This window comes from Vulpes lagopus, chromosome 19 (genome assembly GCF_018345385.1).
Source record: "Vulpes lagopus strain Blue_001 chromosome 19, ASM1834538v1, whole genome shotgun sequence".
NCBI lineage: Eukaryota > Metazoa > Chordata > Mammalia > Carnivora > Canidae > Vulpes > Vulpes lagopus.
Window position 1 is genome coordinate 17,321,092 of NC_054842.1, and position 20,216 is coordinate 17,341,307.

Below are 20,216 nucleotides of genomic sequence, written 5' to 3' on the forward strand. Positions count from 1 at the left end.
GGGGAAAAAAAAAAAATCTTGCAGGAGTCATGAAGACCCGTAGTTCTTTTGGAGTTCCCGGGAGGGTCCTGGGTCACGGTGGCATCCTCCTATCCTCCTGCTACTCTGAAGAACGTGGGGAGGAGGTAGGGGCGGTGGTACAGTCCACGGCACTTTGAAACCTCAGGCGAAACCTCCCACCCGAGAGCCGAGTTAGACGCTCGAGTTTCAGGCAGTTTTTACAAAGAGGGGCGGAGCCTCCCGCGGAGGTGGCGGGGGGCGGCGCACGCGGGGCCGAGCGAGCCGCCGATTGGCCGGGACACGTGCCCGTCCCGCTCCCCCCGCCCCCTCCCCGGCGCGGCGGCCTCCCGGCGGGGGGGTCGGGCGGGCGGGCGCGCAGAACGGCTGGCGCGGCTGCCCCGGCAGGGGGCGTGGCGGGGGCGTGGCGGGGGCGTGGCGGGGGCGTGGCTGGGCCCGGGCGCCGCGCGTCACTGCCTGCGGCCCCGCCCCCGGGCCGACGCGGCTGCCTCCGCCTCCCCCGCCTAGTCCTCCCGCTCGCCCCGCGCCCGCCCCACGTTCCACGCCGCGGCCTCGCGGGCAGAGCCAGCCTTGCGGCCGCCGCGCACACGCCCCGAGCCCCGCGCACGGCTGTCGGACGCTCGTTCGTTTCCCTCGCGCGCCCGGTCTCGGCGGCGGCGGCGGCGGCGGGCGGACGGCGCGGGCTGGCGGGCGGGCCATGGAGGCGGATGGGGCCGGCGAGCAGATGAGACCGCTACTCACCCGGGTAACGAGCAGGGTGAGGGCGCCGCGGGCGGCGGGGGCTCGGCGGAGCGGGCGGGGGGCGCTGGCGGGACGAGGCAGACAAAGGCGGGGGCGCGGCGGGCGTCGCGGTCCGGCCCCGGGGGCCCTGGCCCGGAGCCCCCCGCCGCCCCGCGCCCCGCGCCCCGCGCCCCGCCGTCCCTTTGTGTGGCGGCCCGGGAGGCCCGAGTGGGGGCGTCCTCGGCGCGGCCGGCGGACCCCGGCGGACCCGGCGGACCCCGGCGGACCCGGCCGACCCCGGCCGACCCCGGCCGACCCCGGCCGCCGCCTGCCCTGTGGGCGCCGCGCTCGCCGCTGCGGGCCGGGCGCTCGGTTCCGGTCGCCTCGGCGCCGCGGTGCGATGAGCCCGGCCCCCGAAGCCCGGTTTCTTCCCCGTGAGCGCGGCCCCACCTGTGTGTAGCGGCGGGCAGCGGTGCGGTCGGGGTGCACCTCCCCTCCCGGTGTCCGCCCGGCCCGCGCGGTGCGCTTTGTTCGGTGGTTGTGCGGCCGCGTGGACGAGCTGCTCCGGGCCAGGCTGCGCCCGCGTGGACGAGCAGCTCCGGGCCAGGCTGCGCCCGCCGCCGCCTACCGGGTCCGCCGCTGCCGGGTCCGCCGCCGCAGGCCCAGTGCGAGGCGGAGGCTGTCCCGAGCTCGCGGCCGCTCCTCCCCCCCCCCCCCCCCGCCCCGCCGAGCCCCGAGTCCCGGCCGCTTCGGCTCCAGGACTCGAGGGGAGGCGGGCGCCGGCCTCCAGGATGCTGGAGCGGCCCGAGCCCCCGAAACTGACCTCCCGCGCCTGCAGGACCCGCGCCACCGCGGGGCTCCTCCTCCCTCGTGTGGCCCCGACTCCAAGGGCGTCGGAGTGTGGAGGATTTTCCGACTTGCAGTTCTCTCTCCGTGACCAGCAGAGGAGGGACGGTGGTACTGACACTTTCCAGTCTGTCGCAGCTAACAGAGAAATTGCTTTTCGCCTGTTTTTTTATTCAAGAGTTTTCTTTAATGAGCCTGCTTACAGGCCCCCCTCCCCCCCACCCCCCCACATCTTTCTAAAGAATATTTAACGCCCTGGAGAGTAGTCACTCGCTACTACTTGGGTGTGCTCACTTACAAACCCTCAAAACGTGGAGGAAAACGGAGTCTCCAGACAGTGAAGTCCTTTAGCAGTGGTTTTAGGGAAGCTCAAGTCACAGTGATGCTGGTGATGGAACACTGGAAACTCGTTCTAAGGAATCCTCAGTCATTCTTTGTGTGACACTTGAATAAATTGCATTTTGGAAGGGTTTTTTTTTTTTTTTTTTTTTTTTTTTTTCCCCCTAGCACGTTCTCTACCAATGTGTGTCAAATAGTGTTGTCCTTAAATGCAAGTTTTCGGTTCAGAGCAGTTAAGAATGTTCCAGTTTTCATAAAGCTGGAGAGGAAACTGTGTCTTCTCAACTATTACCTACTTAGCTAGCAAAAGAAGCATGGTAATGCCGTTGCCTTCCCGATCATTCATTCATTCATTCATTCATTCATTCATTGTAATAGCGCTTAGATCCTATTCTGTACTATCCAACAAGACAGAACCAGCTCTGCTCTAATAGAAGTTATCATTCAAATGAATGACAAAGGAGGTATCAAGCACTTATTAATGGCAGGGCAGGGGAGGACGGAAGTGTGCACCTCCTAAATCTCTGGGAAGAAAAGATTTGCCTACAGTAAACATATACAAATCAGTAATAGGAATTACATAAGCTATCGCACAGTCTAAAAACAGAATGCGAGAACAGGAAAACTGTTGGTTTAACTAGTACAGAGCACTGTAACTTATGAACTAGGAAGAGAGGAACTGTTTGCATTGACAAAATTACTTTTTCTTATCAATTTTCCCCTGGAAAAGTCATAAAAATGGAAGATTATGATATTCATCAGTCATTTCTCCTTTAACTGACAACATCTTGGCATAGCCAAAAAAAAAAATAGAATAAAATTAATATTCATAAAATGCTATCTTGGGTATGTGATTATGCACAATTTTTGAATAAATTGGTGGCAGTTTATATTGCTCTAAAACAAGCCCATCTGTTCTGTAATTTAGGCTCTAAGGTTTCCTTTGCGTCTAAAGTTCTGTACTTTTCATTGATCATGGTTTTGAGATAGGAGAAAGTCATTTATCTTATAAAAATGCAACTTTTGTTTGCTGCAAAAACTTACTGCAGGCAGGCCTCCCTTAGAATTGACTTGAACTGTCAGTCTTTTTTTTCCGGTATAGGTTAAATATTCTCTTAGAACAGATAGCACTGTTTAGAAGGTTCCCGGGTTTTGGCAAGTGTTTATTCTTTTAATCAGTACATTATTTAGGACAGTTCTGTTACCACTGAAATTTTTGGGCTGTTCCATGAATTTTGTTGTTTTGCAATTTCATTCATTTTATGGATATTAACTTATCTCCTAGGTGCCAGGCACTGGGGATGTGGGCACCCAAGGTAGAGTCCCAGTCTCACTGAGTTTATTTTGGCATGCGTAGTGAACACAGTGATAGCATTTGCATTCCTGCTAATTTCATTTGTGAGTGCCTGTTGAAACATTTTCCTGAGTCCATTAGAAATACTTTTTAAAAAGTAGTCAATAGAAGAAATAAAAGTAACAACTTAGAATGAATTTAGTGGTGGTTGGCAAGTAGAAGGTTTTTTGGTGGGTCTGTAACTAAGCATATTCTTTGGGATCTGTGGTTAGGTATTGATAACTCTAGATATAAAATGTACTCCAGGCATAGTATCAGAATTTTAGTTACCTTTTTGCCTTTAGTTGGTTTCTCTGCATCACAATCCATGGAATTGTAATACAGGGAGAGACAAGAAACCTCATCTGTCCAAGTGAAACTGTAGGACAATTGAGTTGCATTGAAGAATTGTTTTATTTGGTAATTGAGACTGAGAAGTATACAGGTATTTTTCTAATAGAGCTTAGGGTATGAAAATTAGAATATTTTGTTACACCAGTCTTCTGTTAGTTGGGTAGGTTAAAATCGAAAGCCAAAGTAACCTGTTGTTAGAGGAACCTGGTTTATTTTAGTGGTATGTGGTATGCTAACCAATATATTTTAAAGCCTTAGTAGTTAAACTTGTCAACATCCTGTAATGGGTTGTTTTTCTTCCTCTTTTCTTCCCCTTCTTTCTTACTATATTTTACCACAAATATGATCTTAAAGTGGATAGGATCTGCAGCTGACAAAATGAGCCATTTACATAAAAGGAGCATACAGGTGATTCAAAGGATTAGTGTTATAAATTAGTCATTGTGGCTTTTGATTTTATATTATAGCTTCCTCTTATTGATTATAGATTCTTCCATAGTTACCGCTTTTTATGGATACAGCATTTCCAATTTTGTAATAAGCATGTATCCGTAATAAAGATCAGTGTTTATATATGTAAGGGTGCAGCACCTCCCCCACCCCCTTTTAAGCCCATTTTTGAACCAAGAGAATTTTTGGTTCCTGTACAAAGCAGGTACCTATTCCAGTATTCTACCTTACAATGAAATTTGCCTCTGTTTTTGTTTAGTAAACTACTTCATGTATTTTGTTGAGTAATACTCATTGAATTTAATTATTTGGGGAGACTTTTAGGATTATTTGTAATTATGATGATAATAAACCATGAAAGGGTCTATGTTTGGCATGGTGTTATGATAGTGTTTGGTAGTGTTGCTGTGAACAGTCTTCCTGAGGGCAAAGGACTTAGCAGTGCTAGGTTTCTAGATTAGTGACTCTTTGCTTCCATGGGCTAGACATTTAAATGGCTGCTATGAGAGTGGCCACTTTTTTTCAGTGCTTGGTTTAGGAAGATAGTGTGATGATGACATAAATATACACTTATATATGGAGCTGATTTGCTACTGCAGAAAAGTTCTAGTTTGCCTTTTATAAGCAGATTTTCATATTTATTCCAAAGAGGATATTTTTAAATATTTTAACTGTTACTCAGTCATAGTTTGGATTTTAAAAGCAGTTGTTTTTTGAACAATATCCAAGTGAAGGGTAAAGCATAATCTATCTTTTCATAATGAAATAGAAAAGCTACTTTAATATTTTAAATATTCTTATTTTTTCTTTTGTAGAGAATATGTAGCTTAGTGTCATTGGTTTTTATTTTGATTACATGTCAGACAGTATAGAATTGTCCTCTCTCTCTGGATTTCAGGACTGTACTGCTTCTTTTTGTCAGATTGCCCAATTTGGAGAAGCTGTTGAGTTATATATCATCCCTGACTAGGACTTGGGAATTGGATATACCTTTGAAAATGGATTCACATGTGCAAGGTGCCTATACTTTATACTATAGAATGGACTGTGGACTGGTTTCTCAGAAAGCATGAGAAAGGAAAACATGATACGTATAATCTCTTTTTCTCATAATTTGCCATAGTGTATAATTAACATTTGGCGCTTGTATGCTTAGTACATATTCTTGTACATACAGATTGCTTTCAGGTTGATACCATTCTTTATTCTGGAAAAATATGATACTTAGACCTTAGGAATTGATATTTAAAAAAAAAAGATAGGAATAGAGCAAATTTATATATAATAGACTCTTTTCCCATTGAGTTCCATGGTAGTATTGGAGAGGTTTTCATTAAGAAAAAAAGTTATCTTAAGAAACATGTTTGAGCAGTGCTTGGGTGGCTTAATTGGTTAAGCATCTGACTCCTGATTTCTGCTCAGGTCACAATCTCAGGGTTGTGAGATCGAGCCCCAGTTGGGCTCTGTGCTGAGTGTGGAGCCTGCTTAAGATTCTTTCTCTCCTTGTGTAAAAAAAAATAATAAAGAAATAAACAATTTTTTAGAATATTTTTTAAAAATGTATTTGAGAGGGAATAGCATGCACCAAGCATGGGAAGGGAGAGAAGCAGAGGGAGAAGCAGACTCCTCACTGAGCAAGGATCCTGATGCAGAGTTTAATCCCAGGATCTTGGGATCATGACTTGAGCCAAAGGCAAATGCTTAACCGACTGAGCCAGGTGCCCCCAAGAAACAAATTTTTGATAGAATTTAAATGAGAAATTTCCATTCTGTTACAGTTTGGCCCCATCATGATGTAGAAAACATCTTTTCTTTTTTACAGTTGTAGCACTTTTTAATATTTTCCATGGGTGGGTGTGGTTTTGGGGAGAAATGTCAGGGAATGGAGGAAAGAAGGGTATTACTGGACTGTGTTTGTCTGAATTAATACAGATGGCCACATATAGGCAGATTTAAGCTTTTGCACAAAGCTCCATGAGAGGAGCCTGATCTGAGCTTAAGCCCCCACCGGCCCTCTCTTCTGAATGTCCTTCTGCCTTTTTGTAGGGTACCAATCCCAAATCAGATGTGGTAGTCCTTCCTTTGTGACTTTTTCAATTTAATCATTCTACCCTAATCATTTTGCCTGCTAGACTGTAATCATGCTTGGAGATTCTTTGTTCTGCTTTAAAAACTGGATTTTTTTTTTTCCTCCCCTGGGCATTCACATTGTCACTTTCAGATTTGCAGCAGAATTATATTTCCAGCAGATACTGCTATCCAATGTGAAATCCTGAAAATCCTGAATGTTATGATCGTATTCATACAAAATGAATTAAAGACCAACTTTTTTAATCCTCTAAGAATCTAATTTACTTAAGATGAGAAACATCTGTGTAAAAATCAGACTCAACCCCTTGTAACAATTCTCACAATTATTTAGTAGAATTTACTTTGATATCGTTAACTGTTTAACGTAATATCTTTGAATGTGCTTTGTTTGCTTTGCACCAAGGTACACACTTCATGGTGAATTCTCTGCTGCTTTTTCATTAGCTCTGGGTTCTGTCCTAACATTTGTAGTATTAGTGGTGCCACAGGTAATATTAGCACTTCTATTCATTGCTTCTCAAATAGATAAGACCATGGGGACTGTGGTCCATGAATCCCCAGAAACTGAAAAATTTTATGCTTGTATGCATTCTTTCCAGGAGAGAATCAAATAGCTTTACATTCAGATCTCTGAGGTGTTTATAATCCAAAAAGTAGTGAAGGAATGCCTAGTCTAAAATTGAGCTCAGTTGGTTTCCTTAAAAGTTCTTAGAAGTCTTATATTTTGCTTAAATAGATGACAATAATTATTATATCAGCCCCAGTATTTGCTAGAGTTTGTTTTGTGGAATATTTCATCTGTAGAAGGTTTTGCCAAGTAAGTTTGGGAAATGTCACACACTATACTTTTCAGAGATTCATAATGCATAATGATGTGCTAAAGGCTCTGAGAAATCCTGTAATAAATACATTAAACTTTGTTGGGGGAGAGAATATAGTCATGTAAAATGGAAATTTCTGATGATTCTTAAAAATATGAACAGTAGGTCACTCATCTGTCTTATTACAGGTCTAAGAAAGCAAATCCTGTGATACTGATAATTCACTTTGTTACAGTAACAGGAGAGATTTGAAAGATGTATCACTTAGGAAGATGCTTTGGAAGCAACCTGATAAGGTCTGGTTGAATAAATTATGGTATGTCCACAGAGTGAGGTATTACAGCTATAAAAAAAGAATGAGGAAGATCTCTTTGTACCGATGTGAACAGATCTCTAGGGTAAATTGATTAAAAAAGGCAAAGTGAGGGACAAAGGGTGCTATACATTGCCTTTTCTTTAAGGGGATAAGAATGTATATTTGTATTTACTGGTATTTTTGCAAATACACTAGGAAGGAAAACAAGAATCCAACAAGAAATGGTTGCCATAAAGGGTATGAGGGAACGGGAATTGAGACAGGAGTGGGAGCAAAACTTTAATCTATGTCTTTCTGTGTAGTTTTGGTTTTTGAACTGTGCAAACACATTACTCAGTAAAAGAGAGGATGGTTTCTTATATTTATGTCATGGGTTAACATTAGCTATTTCATGAGAGATGTATATAGTCTAATATGTTATCAGCTGCTAAATTTTTCATGTTAAAAAGGCACCGTATGAATGGGAGAGTTGTTAATTGATGCCTATCAGTAAAATCACATACTACATACCTAACTTACTGAATCTACAAGTCTTTTGGCAGTTTTGAGTTTGCATGTTTCTGATGTCCAGATCCTCCTCTCACTTTTCAACTCTTTTCTCTCCAGGGATTTAGATTTTGGTAGAGTAAGTAGAAGGCATGTTGTGGGAAGAGACTGAGGTGTTTTAAATGAAGTGCCTTAGGCATAGGAAAGAACTGCTTGGTTATATATGTTCTTAAAGTTAGAATTTTCCTTTGTGATTTTTATACTTTCAATCGAGGATCATAAGTGTTAAAAAAAAGTCATCTAGACTAATTATGATTAACTGTTGAGATTACAGTGACACTGTTGCAGGAGACACCGTTTGTACTGTTTTCTTGTTTTTGCTCTTGAAGGCACCATTTACCTCGAGTGTGGTGTGACTGCTTTCCCATAGAGCTGTGCAACGTGGCAGTCCTGTGGGAAGACCTCACTGTAATTGCATGTCTTCCATGTGAAATGTCAATCCCTACATTAAAAAAAACTAATTAAAAATAAAACTAAGAAATAATTCTGTTTAGCCAGTTTTTAGAAGCCAATAATTTGGAAAAGAGAATCATTTTTTTCCTCTCTTGACAGTATTTTTGTATTTATATTTGTGTGAAAGCCTCAGTGGCATTCTGAGACCTCCCAGCACCTCAGATGGAATAATGGAAGTGCTGAGTAAGGAGGAGGAATGCCATGATTCTCATATTGTTGTGAATTGCTAATCTAGGATTTATGATTTTGTCCTTTGCTCTGGGGCAAGTGAAGTGATAACTAACCCTTTAAAGGAAGCCTCCTTTGAGCTGTGCATTTTATTAGGTATCTTTTAATCACTTATCCCTGTTACAGATGTGAACTCCTAGGCAGAGAGATTTTCTGTAGTTTCCCAGGCCGTACAATTAGTAGGAGGCTAACATGAGATTTGAACTCAAGGTTGATGCCAAATCACTGCTTCTCCCTCTTGTTCCATTTCTCATTAGTCTAGAGTAATCCCGTATCCCTATTTGTCAGTGTCATTTGACATTAATCATATTAGGTAGTTTTACATCTGTGTTACTTGAAAGCTGTATTTGCCTTAGATAATTGAGTTAACCATTTTATATTTAAAAGGGTTTAAAAAAAAAGGGTTTATTACTGTAACTTCTGTGAATTTGTTGCTAACATTATGGAAATTAAATATTTCAAATAAATTTACTTCTGTCTCCAGATTCAAGGAATCTAAAATTTTCTGGATCATTACTGAATTCTAAATTAGGTCTATTCTGAGGTTTAATATATAGAAAGCATTCAGTGACTGTTCAATGAATGAATATTAGGATAATATGATGAACTCTTAAGATTTGAAGTTGAATATGCTTTTAGTTCATTGTTTTATCAGTCAGTTAAGAAATTTTATAGCTTTTATCTGTGATATTACCATCAAGGAAAAGACTCCTATTTTGCTTGCAATAACTGCTAGTAGAATAGAATATTTTTTGCCTTGGTTCTGTTGAGGGGGAATATTGAATAAATATAGTTTGGATTGATCCCAGAATAATAGTACTTAAATATTTTTAACCTGAAATATGATTTCAGGCAACTGAGTATTATGTACATTGAAATGAAAATTTTATGACTCGTGGGGGCTGCCCGGGTGGCTCAGGGGTTGAGCTTCTACCTTTGGCCCAGGGTTTGATCCTGGGGTCCCGAGATCGAGTCCCATGTTGGGCTCCCTGCATGGAGCTTGCTTCTCTCTCTGCTGTGTCTCTGCCTCTCTCTCTCTCTCTGTGTCTGTGTCTGTCATGAATAAATAAATATAATCTTAAAAAAAATTTTTTTATGACTCTTGAACTGCTTCACAAGTTCTAAATACATTTAAACGGACTGCTGGAAAACATTGGATATTTTGTTTATATATTAATACTTGTCTAATATTTGCTTTATGAAAATTTGTGAGTTTTAATGTATACAATTATAAAAGGACCAATGGCAAGAAAAGGGATCTCAAACCCCAGATATGATGTCAGCTGTTATATATATATATATACACACATATATATATACACACATATATATAAATCAGCTGTTATATATATATAAAATTTATATATATATAAAACATATATATATAAAACATGTATGTTTGAAATTGTGCTTGCTATTTCTCTTAATTCATTAGAATTATTACTTACGTAATATATTTTTTGGTTCCTTTGCTTTTAATTTTGTGATTTTGAGGTTCATGGGCTCTATTCCTTCCTGGACTCTGCCTCCGTAACTTCCTGGTCCTTGCATAAGTGTTTGCACAGGTGCCATAACTGACTAGCACACTGACTCAGTGGAGTCCTTTCAGTAATATTCTGTATTTATTTTTGTTTTGCTTATAACTGTTCCCAGATGACCTTATGATATGTTCAGGAGTTTCCTCATCCATTTTTGCACATACCATTAGCAGTATTCTCAGGATGAGATTCTGTCCTGAACCTTTTTTTTTTTTTAAAGACTTTATCCATTCATGAGAGACACAGAGAGAGGCAGAGACACAGGCAGAGGGAGAAGCTGGCTCCACGCAGGGAGCCTGATGTGGGACTCATCCTGGGCTCCAGGATCACACCCTGGGCCAAAGGCAGGCGCTAAACCGCTGAGCCACCCAGGGATCCCCTGTCTGAACTTTTTAAAATCTGGGCAGGTTGGTCTCCCTCTTTAGGAATAAGAGATTCATTCAGACTAACATTAGTCTTCATTTGGTCTTTTATTTTATTTTATTGAACTGCTTTTTATTCAGTTAATAGGCAGTTCACTAAATAACCACAAGCCCCAAACCTTATTTTCAGGGCAAAGTAAATTTGGAAATAGCCAAACCTTAGCCCCTGGTGTGACAAGTACATGTTTGGGTTTCACACACACTGGGTTTCCCATGTGTAATCTGCCACCAGGTGGCCTTGGGCAACTAGTATTTTTGAATCTCATTTTTCTCATCTATAAAATTGAAATTACAGTACTCACAGGGCTTCTTCAGGATCAGGGAAAAGAATATACCTTGCATAAAATGCTGAATGTGCCTATGGAAACATGTAATTAGTAACCACCCTGTATTCTTCTGAAATATCTCATAATAGAATTCTAAAATAATTAGTCTGTGTATTGATTAAAAGGAAATAGATAGAAAATAGAGAATCTTGATTGTCTTCTGGCATTGAGATGTTCTAGACAGGTCTGTGGGAAGGGGTTAGGTGTTAGGAATAATTGAGTCTTCTACCTGTGTTTTTCTCTTGCTCTTAAAGGACTCCCATATTCACAACAGTTCTGAGGATAGATGTGGGAGAGGGTGTTTCCTCATACCAATCAATTCTGTGAGACTAGCTGAATGTCCTACAATTTAACACAGTTCTGGCACTATCTACCAGGAGATAGCATCAGGTCCCACAAGTTAAGTGCCCTGACTCACGCAGCTGCCCCTTCAGATGCCAGTGGCCAGTCTAGGTTGTCACCTGGCCTTCTGACTGATCAGCTATAAAGTGGAGGTTCCCCTGACTCCTCCTTGGATTCAATTGATACACTAGAGCAGCTCACAGAAGTCAGAAAATTTTATTTGCTGTTTGCCAGTTTATTCTAAAAGGATATGATAAAGGATGAACATCCAGATGGATGAGATACATAGGGCAAAGTATGTGTGGCAGGGGATTGTGGAGCTTCCATCTATCTGATCTCTTAGAGTGCCAGTGTCCTAGCACCTCTACCCATGTGTTCAGGCACCTAGAATCTCTCCAGATCTCCTACTTGGGGGAGTTTTATGGAGGCTTCACCATTATGGTATGACAATCATTAACTCCATTTCCAGCCCCTCTCCCTTCTCCAGAGAGTGGGATTAGCACTGAATTCCAAGCCATTCTAATCATGGCTTGAGCTTTCTGTGACCAGCCCCTATCTAGGAGCCAACTAGGGTCACCTCATTAGAACAAAAAACCCTGCTATCATGCAGGAAGTGCTAAAGGATTTAAGAGTTCTGTGTCAGGAATCAGGGACAAAATGTTTAGAAGTTTAAAGCATAATATTATTTTCATATAAATAATTTTAACCATTTGACAAAACATTTAAAATGTAATATATGTCTCTCCTTTTAAAAAATAGAATACTAATCACTAGTATTGGGCTGTTGTGGTCTTTTTAAAACTTATTTTAATTATTTTCTTTTGTCATTGAATTTCTTCTGTGTTACAGATTTGTTATAGATAACAAATGAAATCAAGTAGTTATTTAAATGGGCAGGGAAAGAGAAGGTTTTCTGTTATATGTTCTCTATGATACCAATTTTACCTCCTCCAATGGTCTTCTGATTCTTGGCTTGTTACAGATAGCTGAGGTTGCTAGATAACTTAATTCTGTTTCGGTGAGATATTCTGTATCTTCTCATTACTTACTGTTAGGCTTTCAGAATTCAGCCCACAGGGTATTGCAGTGTAGGGGAGTTCAGTGCACAGCTTGGCAGAGTAGGTGTAAGAAGGTTCCTAATTGTTCCTCTGCAGAAGGCTCAGTGACTAGAAATTTTATGATTTTTTACTTTCATCTTAAATTTAATTATCATTTGTATTATTTTTTCCATGATCTGAACTAATAAGAATTACCATGTATTTAATTGGATAAAGTGAGGCTTCTGAATGTTTTGTTTTATATATATATATATATATATATACACACACACACACACACAGATATGTACATATATATGTACACATAGTCTCATATATGATTACATATTAACTTGAGCCATTGGATCATTAAACAATTTATAGAGATATATAGGAATTTTGAGATTACTTGTAGCATTGAATTTTAATGGATTATATTAGTTACGCTACCATTCTGTTACAAAAATGTGATTTCTCAAAAAAAAAAAATGTGATTTCTCAAAAGGTCATTATTGTAGGAATTTTAAGGTAATACAGTTTTAAGGAGGTCATATAAGAACTTTATTGTCAGATTGATGTTTTCTTCCATTTTTCAAGCTACTTCAAATTGGTTTTAAAGAGAGTTTTGATAGAGGTAAGATAAATAAAAGTAATTTTATTGATTAAAAATCAAAACAGTATTTCAATATGATTTCATAGTGAAGTATGGACCCCTCCAGAATTAGAATTCATTTTGGAAGTATGATGGGGAGAAGTGGGAGATAAAGTCATGGAGTGAGGGAAAGAAGTTTTAGATTAACTTTCATCATTTCATTTGAAAAATACAAATTGCATGTTTTACATAATTATTATACTCAGTTTTCATACTAATTTGTTTTGCTCTCATTTCCTAATTGTGTTGAGTTAGCAATAGATGGGTGAAAAAGGTTAAGTGGTGAATATTGAGTGGATTGGACGCTAGGGATTGCTTTGTACTTACAGTGCTAGTACTTCCTTAATTATGGTCGTGAACTTCAAATGGGGCAGTTTGAAATTATTTGTTGGCAGTGAATCTCAGATCATCAGGGGTTGCTGCATCTTCCTGCCTCTACAATTGGTAGAAGTATTAGAGAAGTAAATCATGTTCATTGAAAAAAAAATTATAGAAAGCCCAAAGGATGTAATTTCAGCTTTATTTTTCAATCTGCTTCAAGAGAATGACACATGCATCATAGTATATGAGCACTGATAGACTAATTTTGGTTGGGCCTGTTGGTTAGTGGTTTAGTGTTTAATTCCTTGAATGACTCTAGAGATAACAATTTTTGCTTAAGTTTGTTGTCTGAAATAAATGAAGTTGACCTTTGTGTTTTAGACTGTAGGTCTAGGGCCTTTAATGAGAACTCTCTACTTATGATGTGGATTGTGATTTAAAATTTTAATTTTACCTTTTTTCACTTTGTCCTCCATTATTCAGAATAGTTATGAAGCTGAAACCTGATTAGCCTTTGCTTGTCCAGCTTTTAAAGTAGGTATTGTTAAATAAAATTTAGGAGCGATTACCCTAAATATTTGTTCCCTGAATCTTCTCCTCACCGTTTTCCAAACTGTTGTGATTTATTAGTGATTTGCAAGAACAATTTATTGGATTATACAAGCATTTAAAAAAGTAAAGTAACAGCAGAAAATACCAAACAATACATTTGGATAGATAATTGTTTTGTGAAACTTTTGTAACATATATATACATAGATGTAAACAGATAACTGTGTGTACTGTAGTCCCAGTGATTCCTGTTAAAAAACATATGGTCTCATTCATTTGGGGAATATAAATAATAGGGGAAGGGAGAAGAAATGGGTAGGAAATATCAGAAAGGGAGACAGAACATGGAAGTCTCCTAACTCTGGGAAACAAACTAGGGGTGGTAGAAGGGGAGGCGGGTGGGGAGTGGGGGTGACTGGGTGGTGGGCACTGAGGGAGGCACTTGACGGGATGTGCACTGGGTGTTATTCTGTATGTTGGCAAATTGAACACCAATACAAAATAAATTTATTATTAAAAAAACAAAAAAAATTGGAAATCCATTTCTGTAAGATTAATATTTGATTACAGTCTTTTGAGAATTATATATTTACATATATACACATATACATGTATAATGTTTTTTTCATTTAAAATTTGAGTAAATCCAAATAAATACGTAGATTAAACACTATTATTTGATGTCTAAGTTAATGCTACATCAAAAGGTTTATATTGGAGAATTTAAGTTTTGGTTCCATGTATAATAAATGAGGTATAATGAGAAAGAAGAACTTCCGACAGATTTTCCTCTGTTCTATTTTAAACTCTTATCAACTATTAAGCCTTTAGGATCATGGGAAAAAAATCATATATATGTATATGTGATATGTAAATAAAAAGTTTAGTCAGTTTGATCCACAAGTACCTGAGATACTGTAATATTTTTAAGGAGATGATCTTTGGAAAGGACTTATATGGAGCACTCTATAGATAAAATCTTATCTTTAATACCTTAGCAATTTAATCAGTTCTCTATTACTGTACATTAGATGCTTTGAGATTTTATAAGAAGCAAGATGAGAAGCATGGACTGGTTAATGGTATTAAACTGTAATTCTTCTGTTTTATGTGTATGTAAATACATAGTTACATACACCTTTTTTTTTTTTAATTTCTAAAGATTTTATTTATTCATGAGAGAGACAGAGAGAGAGAGGCAGAAACATGGGTAGAGGGAGAAGCAGGCTCCATGCAGGGAGCCTGATGTGGGACTCCACCCCAGGTCTCCAGGACTGTGTCCTGAGCCCACGGCGGTGCTAAACTGCTGAGCCACCCGGGCTGCCCTACATACACATTTTTATCATATAGTATGTAAATACATAGTCCAAACCACAGATGGCTTGAAAGAAGACAAGTATTGTTTATTGTACAGGATAATCCTTAGACACTTAGGTTTTTTTGGAGAGAGATCTGAAGGAGATTGCATTTAGTTCAATAGTTTATTGATATAGGAAAGAATGAGTCTGATTTCCTTTGATAAACTGTAATTTTTTTTCTTAATCTCTACACCCACAGTGGGCCTTGAACTCACAATTCTGAGATCAGGAGTTCCATGTGCTACCAACTGAGCCAGCCAGGTGTCCCTGATAAACTATAATTTAAACTCAGTATATTTGCAGATTAAGTATTAGTGAAAAAAGTAAAGCATGTTCCTTATGATTCCATTTTTTATGTATTTATTGGAAGGAGATTTAATATTGAATATTGAGATAGGTAAAAATTAATAATCGAGTATCTTGGAGGTAGAATTTGAGGGTAAATAGATGATTATTTTTGAAATTTTTATAATTTAAAAATATATATTGTTTTAAGTAAACTGCACCCCGAGCATGGGGCTTGAACTCAATGTCCCCAACAAGATCAAGAGGTGTATGCTCTACCAATTGAGCCAGCCAGGTACTTCTGTAATAAAAATACTGTAAAGTATCTGAAGTTAGTCTCTTATAACCACTTCTTATACAGATTCATTATTCCTGAAAGAGTTAAATTATTTTGTAGGGAATGGACAGAATGGTCATTTTTTTCCACTGGATCATCATCTTAGCAATGGTTGTAATTATTGACCAGTGTGTTGAGTTTTTAACCCTAAAGATGGTTGTAGTGAGAATTATTTTCATATAATTGAGCTTTAGGCTTTTGATGAGTTTAAGTGTGTTTAGGCTTGGTTATCATTTTTATGCAAGGGCCTCTAAATTACTTATGCCATTCTAGAGCTGAATTCCTTTACCAGGTTTTTAAGCCTAATCTATGTTTGAGCTTTTGATGACTATAAGAGAAGTCATCAGGGGACCCAGTATAGGAATTTATATTTGTTTCTATTTTACCATGTTATAAATGTGATATGGTAACAGTATACTTCCATAATTCCTATCCTGTGAACCTTGAGTCTCTCTCTCTAGCCTGCCTTTCATTTTTATTTTTTGCTTTTGTTTATTGCTTGCATTTTCCTGTCCAGTTTAGAATCGATGGCCCATATCTTCAGCCTCTGCCTTGTTGTTTGAGGACATTTATCATCATGTCTCTTGGTGATAAATATTTCAGTAAATTCCTAATTCTCAATTTAACTGTGCTGAAGATACTCAGAACAGCTGGAAAAATTAAGTTACCCAGGTTGATAGATTGGTACCCCTATACATTGATGCTTCTTTCCCTCTGGTTCCTCACCAAACAGAAAATACTCCTCTAATTCTCTCCTGTACTGTACAGTGAGCACACCAAACATTCTGTTCTCCTCAGAATGTGTCCTTTCACCCCTCAATCTTAGTAAATATCGCTACTTTCTTCACAGAGGCAATAGAGGAAGCCAGAAGGAGCTTCATCACACTGTTATTTCTACTTGGACGGCTCAGCTGGTACTTGTGGTGTCTTATGTAGGATTTATCAAACATTTCCTTCCTGTGTTTCTTATCTCAGTGAATGGCACACTATCTATTTGGCTCAAATTTGAAAATGTGAGCATTGTCATGACTTTTCTCTCCCTCTGCCCAAACTCAAAATCCAGTGGATTCAGCATCCTATCTCCAATCAGTCTCCTCTCTCCATACTTCCTTTGATCATTGTAGTTCAGACCTCAATCTTCTTTTGCCTGGAATAACACAGTATCTTTCCATTTGGCTTCCAGTGTTAAAGAAAAAGTTATTTTAAGACACCTGCTAAGGAAGGTAAAAACAGACAGTAATTAAGGGAGACCTGAATCATGATACGGGTGTAGGGACCACTGCAGTGGAGGAGAGGGATTGGACCCAACTCTGACTTTAATGAGGATAAGAGGCATTTATATTTAGGAAGCAGGGTGGAGGTCCGTCAGTGGAAGATTACTAAAAGGAAACAGCAGAGGTAAGGGGATTCTTGTTAGACTAACTTGGCAGAAGCTGGAAGGCAGGACAGGGGTGGTAAGGTATCCAAGGTGGTCAGACACCAAGGATGAGTGATTTTCATTAATGATTTATCAGGATTCTCACTCAAACTGGATTCTATAAGGATTAGGAGGGAAATCCCAGCTCTCCTCAGAGAAGCCTGATTAAAGTTTGGTCAAAGGAGAGAGTCTTTGTCACCCGTTTCTACATTGTTGTCTTGCTAGGGTGATCTTGGTATCAATGATTATGTTTTCCTTTTTGAACTCCATTGCTCTCAGGATGAATCAAAAACTTATCTACATACAAATATAGTGATCTGAAGGGGCACTTGCACCCCAATGTTTACAGCAGCAATGTCCACAATAGCCAAACTATGGAAAGAGCCCAAATGTCCATCAATAGATGAATGGATAAAGAGGAGGTGGTATATGTATTATGTATACACACACACACAATGGAATACTATTCAGCCATAAAAATATGAAATCTTGCAATTTGCCACCATGTGGATGGAACTAGAGGGTATTATGCTAAGCAAAATAAATCAGAGAAAGACAGTTATGATTTTACTCATGCTTATATGTGGAATTTAAGGGACAAAACAGGATCATGGGGGAGGAGAGGGAAAAGTAAAATAAGATGAAGTCAGAGAAGGAGACAAACCATAAGGGATTCTTAATCATAGGAAACAAAGTGAGGGTTGCTGGAGGGGAGAGGGTGAGGGGTTGGGTTAACTGGGTGATGGGCATTAAGGAGGGCACATGATGTAATGAGTACTGGGTGTTGTATGCAAATAATGAATCACTAAATTCTAGCTCTGGAACTAATAATACACTATATGTTAATTGAATTTAAATAAAAAATAATGGACAGAAAATTAAAAAAATAAAACCTATATCCTTAAAGGTCTGGCCGCTTTCCCTTTCTCTACCTTTTTTTTTTTTTTGTCTTAACTGCTCTTTCCTCTTTTCTTCATTTCAACCATAGTCATATTTTTAAGTTATTTGAACATACTGGAATTTCTCATCTCTGGGTCTGGGCATATGATATCCTTACTCCTAGCACAGTGCCTGGCACACAGTAGGCATTTGACAAATATCTGTTAGACGATTAAATGAATAAAGGAACAAATGAAAGTATATTGCAGAATAAGAAATATTTGAAATATGTATAGATATCTAAATGATTTAGGTAGTGAAAAGATAGACTTAAAATCTTATATTCAAATGAAGAATTTGTTTGATCATGCAAGGGCAACTTGGATATTTGTCATATGATACTATATTCTCAGTAAGATGCAAATACGTATGAAATGATGGAAAATCCTTTCCATTGAACAGGCCTTTGGTATAAAGATTGGTGCTCAATTTCCTTAGATTCAAGTTTGAATACTATTTCCTGGCTATGTTATTGATTGCTTGCTTTGTCTCCTAGAATTCATAAGGAAGGGACTTCAATGAGTTTGAAACCATTATCACAATTGGAAATGCAAGTTACAGTATGTATCTTACCTATACTGGAACCATTTTTTTCTTTTAACCTTTCAAAATATCCATGTTTTCAAGTGAAAGGAAAAAAAGAAAAAGTAAAAGCCATATGTGACTTGTATCAAACCTGTTTAGCAAGGAGTATTTCATTTTTACTGCTAAGAATCTTGTATACATACAGAAGTAATAAAATTCTGTGTAAAGAAAATTATATCTCCAGGATGTTTGGGTGGCTTAGTTGATTACGTGTGCAACTCTTGATTTTGGCTCGGGTTGTGATCTCAGGGTTGTGAGATTGAGTCCCACATTGGGCTCTGCTCTGGGCATGGAGCCTACTTATGATTTTCTCTCTCCCTCTCCTCTCCTCCCCTCCCCACCCCATACATGTGCATGCACACTCTCTTTCTCAAAAAAAAAAAAAAAAGTTATATCTCCAAGGACCTTGAAATTAGTTGGGAAACCGTGACGAGTATGTAAAGAATAAATTCAGTTTCACTTAAATATGAAATGTGAAATTAACATAGCATAATCAGTAAAGATGATTATGTAGTATGGTACTTAAACCTAACATTTAGTTGTTTTGTGCCAGGAACTTGTCTAAGCTCATTACCTTGTTAAATTTTTATACTTTATCAGTTTTGATACTGTTATTGTCCATATTTTACAGATGAGAACACTGAGATCCAGTGAGATTAGGTAATTTGCCCAAATTTGCCTAGTAATAGTAGACCTGGGATTTGAATTCAGGCAATTTGACTCTAGAATCTGTACTCATTAAAGTAATGTTTTACCTTTAGCCAAAGTAAACTTGTTGACAGATCACATTTTATATATGTGTGTGTGTGTGTGTGTGTGTGTGTGTGTGTGTGTGTGTGTATGTGTAGAGACACTATTTTCAGTAGTATTTAGTGTTAATTTTACGCTAATGTAATTTATGGAGATAATCTACTGGACTAAGTCATTAATTAGAAGCTGTTTTAATTAATAAAATTTTAGGCAGTTTTTCATTATTTAAACATGGTTTTGCTTTCTGAGCCCTACTTTATTTTTTCCTTAGCCACCTATTTTAAGGTTGCTGTTTATTTTCCAAATATGCTAACCATTGCAATGTGCACTTCATGTCTTCCAAAGATTTTGTTTCTCATTTGTTGTAATTTCTTCTTTTTTTAATTTTAAGATTTATTTATTTTAGAGAGCACGTGTGAGTAAAGGGGAGGAGCAAAGGGAGAGGGAGGATGAGAGAGAGAGAGAGAGAATCTCTAGTTGACTTCCTGCTGAGCTTGGAGCCTGACATGGGGCTGGATCCCAAGACCCTGAAATCACCACCTGAGCAGAAACCAAGAGTCTGGACACCTAACTGAATGAGCCACCCAGGTGCCCCTGTAATTTCTTCTTTCTCTTTGTACTTGTCAGCTTATCCTTTAAAAAATTGCTTTACTATCATATTAGTGAACATTAAGAGAGAGAGAAGAGAGAGAGACCCAAACCCAGTTTTTGATCTGTGATGTTCCTGGATGACCTCAAGTCATTTTTATTTACTTCTCTACTTTCTGTAAGCATAGAGTTACTCTTGGAAGGAACTTTTATTTTTAGTCCCATAAAATGTATCTCCTATTAGAGAACAGAT

The 20,216-nt window shown here is 39.2% G+C and overlaps 1 protein-coding gene across 8 annotated transcripts in view; it reads left to right on the top strand.

The window, feature by feature from the left end:
- Nucleotides 1–532: 532 nt before the first annotated feature.
- The window catches only part of SLC4A7 (solute carrier family 4 member 7), a 108,052-nt gene continuing 88,368 nt past the window's right edge, over nt 533–20,216 (top strand). For 7 of the 8 annotated variants that reach the window (XM_041733990.1, XM_041733994.1, XM_041733999.1 and 4 more), the window contains exon 1: nt 533–775. In XM_041733990.1, coding sequence (XP_041589924.1) covers nt 716–775 — 60 coding nt within the window. In that variant the 5' untranslated portion in view covers nt 533–715. The remainder of the gene's footprint in view (nt 776–20,216) is intronic. The other variant, XM_041733991.1, reaches the window with a different exon arrangement.